At 38.4% G+C, this 14,374-nt stretch overlaps 1 protein-coding gene across 15 annotated transcripts in view; it reads left to right on the forward strand.

The window, feature by feature from the left end:
- Positions 1-229: 229 nt before the first annotated feature.
- Positions 230-14,374, forward strand: part of LOC127417148 (core-binding factor subunit beta) — a 54,692-nt gene continuing 40,547 nt past the window's right edge. For 5 of the 15 annotated variants that reach the window (XM_051656880.1, XM_051656882.1, XM_051656883.1 and 2 more), the window contains exons 1-3: positions 233-665; positions 1,209-1,295; positions 3,113-3,229. In XM_051656880.1, the coding sequence (XP_051512840.1) occupies positions 588-665; positions 1,209-1,295; positions 3,113-3,229 (282 nt within the window). In that variant the 5' untranslated portion in view covers positions 233-587. Of the gene's footprint in view, positions 666-1,208; positions 1,296-3,112; positions 3,230-14,374 lie in introns of all 15 variants that reach the window. The other 10 variants (XM_051656889.1, XM_051656890.1, XM_051656884.1 and 7 more) reach the window with 3 other exon arrangements.

Genomic DNA, 14,374 nt, shown 5'->3' on the forward strand with positions numbered 1-14,374 from the left:
ATCTGAGGAAAATTGTCTTCAAGAAAACTACTGAAGATGATGCGTTTATAACTACAGCACCGACTTCAACCTCTCTGTACCTAATCAAGATTTGAGAGCGGAAAACGACCGAGCTTCTCGCTTAGATCTCAAAGAAATAAGCTGCAAGCTTTCAGAAGTTGTGGTGTATTTAACGCCTGCGCACATACGGTCGATAGTGGTGAGAATTGTGAATGGGGGGAGTATTTTGGGTGTACAGTCATAAGTCGGACTCCGAGGAGCCAGGAAGTAACTGTGAGCCATGCAGCTCATGAGACGGATAAAGTAGAGCGAGCGTCTGTTGTCAGCAGTCGGAGATCACACGCGCGAGAGTGAAGAAGAATAACAGCCAACTGCAAATTAGTGCCAAATCTATTGGAGTAGTGCTCAGTGACCTCACAGGAGGCGAAATCCGAGGAAGAAGAGGAAGCTCACTGCTACACACTCCATCATAAGAAGAAAAAGACGGAAGGAAATAAGAGCGGGACTGAGGAGTTTCAAGGCAACGCTTCTCTCTTTGCAAGTTTAGACAAAGACAAATTAACAACATTGATCAAATCGCGTTCAAGATGCCTCGGGTGGTCCCGGATCAGAGGAGCAAGTTCGAGAACGAGGAGTTCTTCAGGAAACTCAGCCGCGAGTGCGAGGTGAGCTCGATTCATTTGAGACATTTGATCAAGTGGCGGAAACAAAGTTGCGCCTCTCTCGCGTGACATAAAAACAAGCATGTCATCACCTCTTTCATTAGCAGCCTCTATGTAGACACCGCTAACGTGCACATATGAGATAAGTTATTTAACTCTGCTTTCACAGCAGTTGCTAAATGTCTTAAGCATCTATAAAAACTAAAAGAACGATTCTTTATATAGACAAAAAAGACGCACCGATGAGCTCCATCTACCTTTGCAGCTCAGGGGCATCACCTTGTAAACAACTGTAGACTAACAGTTAAAATGTACTGACAGCTTAAGATGAATATCAGTTTACGTATGAAATGTGCACTTAGCCTAATACAAATTCCTTTTCACAACATAGTTTCCTATAATTTGCAAATATAGCTCATACATTTGGTGCTCATAAATTTCCCTACAAATTAGTTCACCACATGTGTTTCAAAAAGTGATATTACTCTAAAGGAGCTATCATGACGAGACTGAATGTTCTGTTTGTGATTGCATCCCTGTTTGCAGATTAAATACACCGGTTTCCGAGACCGGCCGCACGAGGAGAGGCAAGCCCGCTTTCAGAACGCGTGCCGTGACGGCCGCTCAGAGATAGTGAGTACACACGCCTCACAGAACAATTCATTTAGGCTACTACCAGCCAATGTTGGTAACTTTTTAGAAATGCATTAACGTGATTAGACATCCGGAACTGGATGTGTCACGCCATCACCCAAAACTATGTTCAAAATACTTCCTCAATATGTAATAATCGCAAAACATGGCAGAGATAATTGCATGATCCATTTAATAATGATATTATACTGGGCTGTCGATATTTAGGTAGCATTTAATTCATTTAATTACTAATGGAGAACGATAGGCACTTGAAACAATGCTTAAACATATGTGCATTGTTTGGTCATCTCTCGGCTTCTTTCTTTTAATATAAAAAGGGTCTTATGGGTGAACATTAACTCCGATGTGTCTAATTTTGCACCCTCTTCAAAATACACTTAGTCTGTGGATATGTTAATTTTTTGTGCTGGATTCACTTTAGATTGGGCAGATACTGTACCCATTTTTTTTTTTTTTTTTTTTTTTTACTATATTGAGGCTTGGTCATCTCTTTGTTTGTATCTCATGTCCTCTAGGTTCTCTTGAGATTTAACTGCCCTTAATATTCCTAATAATATAAATAATAGATCAGATAACTGTAACAATATTATAAATTCAGATTGTTTTCTATTTTTTAAATATCACTACACATGAGATAGATGCTCCAGTTGTCTAGCATATTTCTGGCACTATTTCATCATAAATAAAAAAAAAAAAAAAAAAAAAAACATAATTTGTTTACCAGTTACTAAAGCATTTCTAATTTAAACAGCAAATTTAAAATTCTTTTGTTTGACATTTTCTTTGTTTCATTTTTACACATTTATGAAAAAGCGTTTTCTCACATTTTTAGGTCGTTGCTAATGCAGTTTTGCTGCGTTGTGAATTGCACATGATACACTTTCCAAGCTCTCTAATCTGAAAAATGTGGTCATGTTTTGGCCCTAATGTCAACAAAATATGAAATATTGAGGTTCACAGGCAAACAGGTCTATTACAAAAATACAATGAGTGGCTTTCCTAATCCTTTTATCTCTTTGTAGTATGCACAGTACGAACATGGTGTTTGAGTGTTGTTTAATGGATTTTATAGTATCACAGTATTGTTCAAATTTACATATGTTTGTGCTTGTGCATGAGAGAGAGAGAGAGAGAGAGAGAGAGAGAGAGAGAGAATGGGATATAGGGAATTACAGATATCAGAAGTCTAAAAGGTAAAACATGATGGACCAATTAATCCGCTTAAAATTGATTAATTTTTATACATATATATTTTTTGTAAATATATTTATAAACCAATTAAACTGCACATTTATAAACAATATAGGACAATTTTACAACAATTTAGCATCAAATTCTGTCTTTCTGTAGTCCATGCTCCTTGAGAACATTATTGAATTATTGTACCATAATATAGAACCTTTACAGCAGTCTTGCTGCTATTAATGTAAGTGAGGGATTGCATTTAAAACATTTTATTAATTTTGTACCCCTCTCTGTCTCTGTTATCTCTCCATCACTCATTCACTCCTGCTTTCCCAAACTCAGTTTGCTGCAGCCCAGTTTGCCATCAACGAGGGTTGGTAAAATAGAATCAGATGTGTGTAACTCAATACCACATATAGAGAAAATGATGATTTTTTTTTTCTTTGCATTTGTGCCCCCTCCTCCCTTCTCTTCCTGATGTTATGAGCGCTGGCCTTGGCTCCAGGCATTCTCCTCTCCTCTCTGATGTGAAAACAGAAATGACGGGCTGCATAATTTATGCTTGGGCTAGCTTTCTTATCATGTTTGTATTGATTTCCCTCTAAAAGGCTTTTGTGGCAACCGGCACCAACCTCTCACTGCAGTTCTTCCCAGCCAACCTTCATGGGGATCAGCGGCAGGCGCCCACCCGAGAATATGTGGACTTCGAGCGGGAGACGGGAAAGGTAGTCCGGACACTCTTTCTCTCTTTTTGCAATTAATTCCTGTCCCCCTTTTTAAGGGGTAGTTCACCCAAAAATGAAAATTCTGTCATCATTTACTCACCCTCATATTGTTCCTAACCTGTCTGACTTTCTTTCGTGAAACACAAATGCAGTGTTTGGCAGAATTTTAGCATCAGTTACCATTCAATTACATCGCATGTTTTTCCCATACAGTGAAAGTGAATGGTGACTGGGGCTGTCAGTCCCTAACATTACGGTATGTAATGGTATTTTATGTGCCACGGTTAAAAGGAAGTCTTACAGGGTTTGGAACAACATGAGGATAAATGATATAAATGATGACAGAATTTTCATTTTTGGGTGAACTACCCCTTTACACTCATCTCTGTCTCACTTGCTCACCTCATGTTTTAAAAATTTGATAATAAACATACATACACACTCTCATACAAATGCACATTATAAAGGGATAAAAGTGTTTTCCGCACCGTGATAATATCCTGCTTTAACATGCAACAATTTTGCGAAAACTTTTTGCTGGCTCCAAGCAAAGCCACATACATGATTTTTGAAATCTGAGGAATGATTGGAAAGTCATTTCTTTTTCTCTTTCGTCTCTTTTACCTCCATTGCACACAGAAGTGTGTCACTTTTTTTAACCAGACTATCCATGGTTTAGATTTTCCATAATGATATGTTTCTCTCTTACACATTTAAAGAAATAACAAACATTTGAAATATTACACTGCCGACAGCAAGAAAAACATTCTTTCATGAATGAAATATGGCACGGGTTTCCATTTTATGTTTAAGCTTTTCAGTTTTATTTCTGTTGCATTATTATTACAGACACGCTCATCGGTTTTACATTTTTAAACTGGTCTTTCATCAGCCCCCTCTTGTTTCTCCAGATTTAAGTAATGTATAGTCTGCACGGCATTTCCAAACCCATAAGAATGTAAAATAAATCCATGCTGAACTGCACTGTCTTTGTTCCATTTTTAAAAATATATTAAACTATGTACCCATTTCTGTTATTCTAATCAAGGCTGCCTGTGCCTGTCAGAGGCCTATAACAAAGCCCTCTCCACATTTCACTTTTATAAAGCGCATACATGCTGCACATTTGGTCTGAAATGCTGTGAATGTGTAGGACATCGTTGAAACAGACATTCAGCCCCTCCACATTCTCCCATATATCATTGCATCGGCATGGGATCATTAGATGATCAAGGTCAAATGTGACACATTCATTGCTCTATTTTGTTCATCACAAAATCTCAGGTCATATTTGTCTTCTGCTGTATCTCTGTCCTGTGATACAGTACACTGTAAAGAAAGGGAAATAAGTAATTGATACTATCTGGCACTCTGTCAGCCGTGTGTTCTCCGCAGATGCAGTGAACTCTTTCTTATGCCACAGTATGTTCGGAATGAAAATCCTAGTTTACTCCTTTCCATATACTGTTCTGTACACACTCTATGCTACCTACAATTTTTTTTTTTTTATTATTGTGCCTGTTCGTGCCTGTTTAAGTGAAACAGGCACTATTCCCCAAAAATGTTTCAAATAGTAGATTGATATTGTGATCTCATCATGTTGCTTGTTTAATTGAGTGGTGGTCAGTTATCATAAAAAACACATTAACTTAACAATTTTTTGTACAAATGTCTTAATTATTGATAGTGTGGCCAATTATTGAGTCAAGGAAGAGATGCTAAAATTGCAGCTGATTGCCTCTGGTTCATTTGTTTTGAAAAGGAATGTCAAGTCAAGTCACAGTTGCATTGTGCTCTGTTGTATACTGCACATTTTGGCAAATGTAAAATTCCCGTAATGAGCACACAGTATACATACAATATACTGCAGCAAAAGTATGAGAACATAGCCGAACATATCCTTAATGTGTCTGTCACACTTCCAGATATGATACAATTTTAATTCAAGTCTTCAAATGCTTAAAAGGGTCTTGCATTTACAGTTCATAAACATGTCCTGAAGCCTGATTAGAAAATATGCCACCAGCGCAACAGCTTTATGGATGGTTGCACAAGACCAATTAAAGGAAACGCTCGGGCCGTATTAAATATCATTTTGCCATAGGTTCTTTTAGGGTCACCGTTGAGGCCTTTCCCTTCAAGCATTTTTGTATGAGAGTGTTTAGCATGAGATGTGTTAGAGAGGCAATTATTGGCTTTGTTTGTGTTTTTACCACAAGCCCTTGCAAAGCTGGCCTTGTTTCTTGCGCTCTTGAGGCCAGGGAAGCCTCTCTCCACGGACACTGCCTCACTGAGATGCGCTCATTAAAAATGCATCCGTGAGAAATCAATGGACCTTTTGGCCCCGAGGCTGATGGACTAATCTTTGGCTGTTAATTATTTAAAAAGGTGTGAAGGGTGTGTGCATTGAGCCCTGTGCGGCCGAGCGGCCGAGCATGCGTGTTTCTGAGCCTGGGGTCACTGGTAATCCTATCCACCTGTCTGTCACTCTCAGATCCATGCAGCTTTAATGAGCCTCACACAGCCCACACAATCAGTAGCGGTTTTAACCACCATGCAAACCACGCAGTTGTGTGTGTGTGGGGGGGGGGGGGGGGGGCCCACCCCGGTAGGAAAGCTCCGCAAAAACCTCTTGAGGGGTGACATGATTTTCTGGGTACATGCGCGAATACACTGTTGTTAGCGCTCTTAGAGCAGTTCACATTAGAGGTCCGCTGGGTTGGGTCAGTTTTTCAAGTAGGACTTTGGGTTCGGGTTTTTTTAGTTTATGAAAAAATATACAGGACTTACGAACTTGTTTTGCCCATGAGTTAGGGGCCGTTCACACCGAAAGCATTTTTGCATGCATCTGCTCTGTTTTTCCATTGTCTTCCTATGTAAACACGTGCTGGACGAACGTCCTTGACTGCTGCACCGTGTCTTGCTGTTTTTTCAGTGTCTCACGCAGTACCAGCACATTTTTAGACACTGTGTCAAGTTAAAAAGAACTTCAGGTCTCAAAAACGCACATTGAGACACCTGCATTCTGTTTCATTCGTTGCGCTGTGTCTACATTGTTTTTAGCGCAGGTGTCACAAAGATTTAACGTTTAACGTTCAGGTTGCAAAGAGGTGACTGTTAAAGTGTTTAACATTATTCCAGATTGTTCTGCACCAAGTAAAGTTTCAGCGCTTGTTAACGGCAGTGTTTTTCTTTTCCTTCTGCTCTAGTGTGCTGAGAGGCTGCCATGCCTTGTATGTTTACTGTTACAGTTACGAATGTTGCCTACGATGCTTACATAAAATACAGCCTTTTGCAACATGATGAACAATACACTGCAGCGTCAGAATATAAGCTCCAGGTGAAAGTAAATAAGACAGAAATATATTATTATTGTATACAACAAATCCTCAAGGTAATAATAATAAGACTATATCATACTGTATTATAATAAAAAAACTGGACAAAAATGAATAAATGTTAGGTTATAATAATAATAAATAACAACTGGGTCCCAAAATGTTAGTGAAGTAGTAGGTTTTGCACACCTTGTTCATTAAAAATAAAAAAGTTTGTATTTTTTTAAATATATGTAGGTAAATATTGCTTTTTTTATCATTGTATTGTCAAAAAAAAAAAAAAAGGAAAACATGCATAATTACCTTGAACTAGAATTTTATATAATTAAACATTTTGAATATACTTGGATACAACCGCTCATAGGATGAATTTAAAATTATGATTTAAAATCAGTTTTATGTAATATTTTAAGCAAAATTGTCAAAACGGGGCCCCGGGTTGGTCGGTTGCTTGGGGCCTCAGAAATCGTAAACCCGCCCCTACACACAATGCATACCCCTACTCTCTCAGGTCCTGCACGACACACACTGTCATTCCACTGCCTTTGGCTTTGCAGACTTGTGCTTTGTTGCAACTACTTGTTCTGTACTATTGTTGACTGTCTGTCAAATAAACATGTATAGTACCAGACAGCTGAACAGAATTGTGTTAACAGTTTATACATTTACACCTACTGTGTTCGAGTTGGAATGCATGTCAGATTGGTCATTTTAAGGCCTTGAAATACTTCTGTAGAAGTTCTTATTTATTCTTCGTAAAAAAAAATTCAGACACCCGCCACACCGCTGTGGGACGGCGTATAGAGGTACATTTAAATATGAGGATGCTCAAGACATGTAAAACCTTAACTAATGTGACAATAAAATGTTTTATCAATGACTTTGTGCCTCATTTTATGAGTAGAATTCACATGAGGTCAGTAAAAGAAACTGTTTTAACCACTCGATGATGATTTAAAGTAATATATACAGTATATGCAGTAGAAATGTTTTATTTGTCATGTTTAGATTCTGAATTCATGGAGCTATTGAGCTAACAACACACTATTTGCGGCCATAATATGCGGCAATTACACTCTGTTATTGTAATTTATGATGATACTACTGCAAAGTGGGTGTATAGAAGAGTGTTAAAGGCGGAAAAACAGACAAAAGAACAATGATAAGAGGCATGTCTTACTTTGGGAAGATGTGTGAATGGCTTTCGCTGCAGATGGCACATGAGTGAATGGGCACTTGAGAGTATTTGAGTAGATTTGATTCCTTTTGTAGACTAAATAATATTAAAAAATTCGCATGACATGGTCTTGAAAAATGTCTCTACGTGAACGATGGTACAGATGTAGGTAAATTTGCACCAGCTCACTAATAACTCTACATGTTCATGTTGACTGATTTTGATTGACTGAAGAACATAAGCAGACTTAGCTGTCAGCCTCAAGGTAAGTGGAGCTCTTGGACAAACCTACCAATGACAGTAAGAAGTAGCAGCGGGTCAGAAGTTTTGCTACGAACCACTGAAACAAACTCAAAAACATTGGCCAGATTTTGTTCTAAATGAAATCACACCCGTTCGTTCTTCGACTTTGTATGAAGTATATCGAGGCCTTTAATGTTCTGTTTGAGAAAAGACTTTCCCATAAAAATGTGATGTTGATGGTATCAGATGGAAATACCATAGTACTGATAATTACTATATTACTATACAATGTTATTTTAATGGTACTCCAAGGTAGTTCAAAGAATACCATGTTACAACCCTGGTACACACCCCAAAACAGCAAAACCATGGTACTCTTCGTTAGTGCTATAATGCTACACTGTAAAAAAAATGTGTTACTGTAGGCAGCCTAAAAGTTTGCTTCATGAGTTAACATCTCATTTCATTAGGTTTATTCAAAGATAATGTCATATGAATAAATCAGTCTGACTTCTTTCGATTACACCAACAAAAGTCATTTTTAAGGGTTAGATCAGGTAGGGTTTGCAGCATTTGTGGCATAATGTTGATTTCCATAAAAAAATAATTTTGACTCATCCTTGATTTATTTAATAAAACGCAAAAATTGTAGTTGCAGCAAGACATTTACAATGGAAGTGGATGAGGCCAGTTCATATATGCAAAAATGCACATTATTTCAAAAGTAGAGCCACAAGTGTGATAAAATCACTGACTAACATCATATGTGTAAAGTTACAGTATATCCAATATTACAGCGTTGTTATAATGACAACGAAACCTTGTAATCTCGTTATTGTATATAATTTGACGCAGATAAGGTTTACTAAGTGATTTTAACACCGTACTGTAAGTGTCTTGCTGTAACCCCTTTTTTATAAAGGGGTGGAAGAGGGGTGCATAATCAACATTCCACAAATGCTGTTGATTGAGCTTAAATTGTATTGAACCAGAATATTCTTTTAAGATAACAACAGCACATTTTCACTTTTTTACAGTTTAAGTTATTGTAACAAAATATCCAGTTTTTGCTGTTATACAGACTTTTTCTTCAATGCAAGCTTTGTCACCTGCTGTAAAAGCTACTTGAAAAAAAGCTTGGAAATTCGATGACCTTAACAAGTGCTCTTGACAGATTTATATCCGTGTAACAAGTTTTAGAGTTGGAGTTTCCTTTTTATTTTGTTTGGAAGGAAATCCTGAATGGACAAACTTAGCTGATAAGGTATGTCCTCCCTTCCCTTCTCACTTTATTCCCTCCTCCTCACTCACATGCCTTCTGTTTTACTTTCATCTTTTAATTCTCTTTTTCCCCTCTACACACACACACACACACACACACACACACACACACACACACATGCTTGCACTGTGAACGTCTGAAATGGAGAATTCCCTGTAGAACGGCGATTGGCAGACCAGGAGAGTTCATGTGTGAGCCCAGCCTCATCTCTTAATTAAACTGATTGTTAACCGTTTCCACAAACAAAGCTAAGGTTTTAATAGACTACAACTAAAATATTACCCCAACCGGAAAGAGCTCAGACTCACAGTTGATCCGAACATGCAAAACCATCTGAGATATGTGCTGCTTGTCATCAGGAATGTGTGATCGCTGTCTAACGATTGGCTGAGCTTGTCTTTACAAGACTGCCGATTGGTTTACTTCTCACGTTATAAATCAGTCATCAACAACTCAACCGTTACTCACAAAAGCCATGTGCTGTGTTTTGCTGCCAGACTGTCAAACTGTAAAAAGAAGCTTACTGAGCTTAGGGATAAAAGCTTAGTTGTAAAGAATATGTGAAACACAGCGATGTAAGAAGATCTTAATGAAGGCATAATTATATAGCTTCACAAGCAGCCGTCTGATGATATGAATGATAACAACAAGAAAATCATTATCTTAACTCTGAAATGTGCCACGAGGCAATATAAAGACATTAGAAACAGACTTTCAAGTTTTTGAACTCCACGGTTGGGATTTTGTTATTCACTCACCATTATTAAGTAAGAGGTATTATTTTAGTGGTGCACATATTTTTTTCATATGCTTTTGCTGCCCTACAGCTCTTTATGGCTCTTACATTATTGAGTAAAGGTGGTCTCCTCTGATGAACTCAAATGTGATGACAGACTCAGTTTGCAGAAAAAGTTTCAAAATTTTTCCCCTCTCACTTTCTTTGTTCCTGCGGCCAGAGACGGCTTCTTTTCAGCCGTAATGTTCTTCCTTTGTAACCGCCTTCCCTTCATGTTCTCCTCTTTTTCTTTTCTCCTGGTTTGAACACAAGCATTGCCAGAAGAAACTGTTCAGGGCCAGTTTAAACTTGGCCTGTGGCAGGGGACAGTTGTTTTATCTGAGTGGGGCGACAGAGCCCCCACAGCACAGCTAAAGTACAGACTCCTAGTGTCACTACAGGCTAATGGGAACCAGCTGTGGGGAGGTTTAATTTGAGTGGTAGCAAGCACAACCTCAAGGAGGAGACTTTAACCCTGTCCCAGCCAGAGCTTCTCAAAAGCTTGAAGAACAACTTTCCCCATGTGGCCACCTTGGTTTACCCCCAGTCAGGTATTCCCTCAACCCAAAATAAATAGAGAGGTGGGCTGAGGTGGAATAAAGATTGTACTATGGTACATCAATCTTCATTTGTTTTCAGCAGATGGAACCAGGAAGCTTTTTAATTTCTTTGTGGACAGCCATGTGACAATAAAGGCTTCTAATGTAACAAAAGTGCCATTGGTACTTTACTTTTTTGGACTATTTTGAACCCTCGACCATTGAGCACCTATAGGTCACCCCACTTTTGTAGCACAATTGTAGATATTTTTAAGATGGAACCGTGGTTCTAGATGGGCAGTTTTGAATTTTTTACCTTTTGAATTTTTATTTATTGAATTTCAGAATCAGAATCAGAATGAGCTTTATTGCCAATTATGCTTACACATACAAGGAATTTGTCTTGGTTACAGGAGCTTCCAGTGCACAACAGCAACAAGACATAGATAATAATACATTTTTTTTTTTTTTAATTGAATAAAAAAAAATACAAATTGAATAGAAAATAAAGTATATATAGAATACACAATAAGACAACATATAATATATATATATATATATATATATATATATATATATATATATATATATATATATATATATATATATACACATACTGTACATACACACATACATACATACACACACATACATAGATACACACATACACATACGTAGTGCAAATATAAATACAAATCTGTTATATACAGTGCAAGGGAATGTAATGGCAGAAGAGGTTGGATGTGTTTGATAAATATAAAAAGACTAAACTGTGTATTGCACTTAATTATTGCTCAATGGCGCAATTTTAAATGTTCATGAGATGGATAGCCTGAGGCTACTCTGAAGTGTCGGCCAGAAGGCAAGAGTTCAGAAAGGTAGTGGGCAGGGTGAGTGGTGTCCAGCCTTTTTCCTCATTCTGGAAGTGTATAGTTCTTGAAGGGAGGGCAGGGGGCAACCAATAATCCTCTCAGCAGTCCAAACTGTCCTTTGTAGTCTTCTGATATCTGATTTTGTAGCTGAACCAAACCAGACAGTTATTGAAGTGCAGAGGACAGACTCAATGACTGCTGAGTACAACTGTATCAGCAGCACCTGTGGCAGGTTGAACTTCATCAACTGGCGAAGGAAGTACAACCTCTGCTGGGCTTTATTCACAATGGAATCGATGTGGGTCTCCCACTTCAGGTCCTGTGAGATGGTAGTGCCCAGGAACTTGAATGACTCCACTGCTGCCACAGTGCTGTTTAGAATGGTGAGGGGGGTGAGTGTTGGGGTGTTCCTCCTAAAGTCCACAGTCATCTCCACCGGTTTGAGCATGTTCAGCTCAAGGTTGTTTTGACTGCACCAGACAGCCAGCTGTTTAACCTCCCTTCTGTATGCAGACTCATTGTCATCTCGGATGAGTCCGATGACAGTGGTGTCATCTGCAAACTTCAGGAGCTTGACAGAGGGGTGCTGCAGTCATTGGTGTAGATGGAGAAGAGTAGTGGGGAGAGCACACATCCCTGGTGGGCACCAGTGCTGATCACTTGGAAGTGAATTTACCCTGTCTCACAAGCTGCTGCCTGTCCATCAGAAAGCTGGTAATCCACTGACAGACAGACGTAGGAACAGAGAGCTGGTGTAGTTTAGTCTGGATTATAGCTGGGATGATGGTGTTGAAAGCTGAACTGAAGTCCACAAAAAGGATCCTTGCATATGTCCCTGGTCTGTCCAGATGTTGCAGGATATGATGCAATCCTATGTTGACTGCATCCTCCACAGACCTGTTTGCTCGATAAGCAAATTGAAGGGGATCTAGAAAGGGTCCAGTGATGTCCTTCAGGTGGACCAACACCAGTCTCTCAAATGATTTCATGACCACAGACATCAGGGCAACAGGTCTGTAGTCATTAATTCCTGTGATTTTTGGTTTCTTTGGGACAGGAATGATGATTGAGCATTTGAAGCAGCATGGAACTTCACACTGCTCCAGTGATCTATTGAAATTCAATGTGAAGATGGGGGCCAGCTGGTTAGCACAGGATCTAAGACACACGGGTGAAACGCAATCTGGGCCCTGTACTTTCCTTATCTTTTGTTTTCGGAAGTCATGGAACACCTCTGCTTCACAGATCTTAAGTGCAGGTTGAGTAGCAGGAGGGGGGAGGAGGGGGTTGCAGGAGGTGTTGGTGTTTTTGTGAAGTGAAGGTCAGAGCAGGTGTGGGGTGTGAGATTGGGCCTTTCAAATCTACAGTAGAACACATTCAGGTCGTCAGCCAGTTGTTGGTCCACCACAGGGTTGGAGGCAGGAGTCCTGTAATTCGTAAGTTGTTTCATGCCACTCCACACTGATGCAGGGTCGTTATCGTTTTATATATATATATATATATAAAGTTTTCAGAGGATCATCGAAGTCTTAAAAATACCTGACATTTTAACTGTGTTAATGAAAAAAGTTATTTTATTTTATTTTTTTGGCAAGCATTTTTTTTCTGGTAACACATTTGTTAACATTAGAAACATTAGAACATTAGACATTAGAAAATGCATTAGGTTTCATGAACTAACAATTAACAATATATTTTTACAATATTTATTAATCTTTGTTAATGTTCATTTATAAATATACTATCGTTCATTGTTAGTTCATGCTAGTTAATAATGCATTAACTAATGTTAACAACATATACTTTTAATTTTAAACATGTATTAATGTATTAATAAGTGCTGAAAAAGTATTGTTTATTGTTAGTTCGTGTCAATTCATGTATTTAACTAACATTAACAAATACAGCCTTGTTGAAATGTGACCATTTTTCTGTACACTGCTGTGTTATGTCTAGTGGAAAAGGAATATGTGACCTGGCCCGTCACTTTTTGATAAAAGCCTCAGCAATATAATAATTAAAATGTTAGCAGAGACTTTCCTTTTCACTTCAGTGCATAAAACTGATTTTGAGTCAAAGTGACTCAAAATTATGAAGCAGGTCACTTATATTAAGTATAAGTTATTTACAAATCATAAAAAACTGCAACATTTGATGATTTCAAGGTGATTTCATAGAGAGGAATTGGGAAGTTAAGGGAATTCCATTGTGTCTGAGTCAATCATTAACCATGCTAGAATATTTATTTATCTTTTTGATGTTGTCTTTTATATTGATGCTGCATGTACAAATGGCTGATAGAGTAAGAAAAACACTCAACTGAGTTTAGGCTAGTAGCTTTTTGGCTTTCTCTGACTGCCATTTTTCCTGTACTGCTTTTACTAGAGAAAGATACCTTTTCTCTTTCTCTTTCATACAGCTTCTGTCTCCACCACTTAAACTCATCTTGTTGAAATGTGATCCCCTCTGAGATGGAGGCTTCAGCTGTGAGGCTTTAAGAAGATGTGATGCTTGGCACTCTTTCCTCCTCTCCTCCTCTGTTCATTTGTAGCGCTCGTGTGTGGTTTTTACTTTTTATGCAAAGCAGAAATTGGGCCTGTCTGCTTGAGCCATGCCAGGAGGGTTTGGTCTGTCATTCCTCTTTGGAAGGGAAAGCAGCAAGAGGGTTGTAAACTGATTGGCTGAGAGCTCCAAACAGCAGCCAACTCATGGGGCCATGCTCAGCTTGTGCTGCTCAATTAAGGATATCAAACAAGGAGCAGATGAAGGCCTCTCTTCTTCCTATTTCTTTCTTCCGCGCAGCTGACACAGATACAGATACAGGTACAGATTTCATGTGTGCCTAGTGATGTTCGACTTAATAATTGATTGTTCTTTAGAACAAGATCTTTTTTATGTTTCCATCAAACTGATTTAATA

Source organism: Myxocyprinus asiaticus, chromosome 26 (genome assembly GCF_019703515.2).
Source record: "Myxocyprinus asiaticus isolate MX2 ecotype Aquarium Trade chromosome 26, UBuf_Myxa_2, whole genome shotgun sequence".
In the NCBI taxonomy this organism is placed as follows: Eukaryota; Metazoa; Chordata; class Actinopteri; order Cypriniformes; family Catostomidae; genus Myxocyprinus; species Myxocyprinus asiaticus.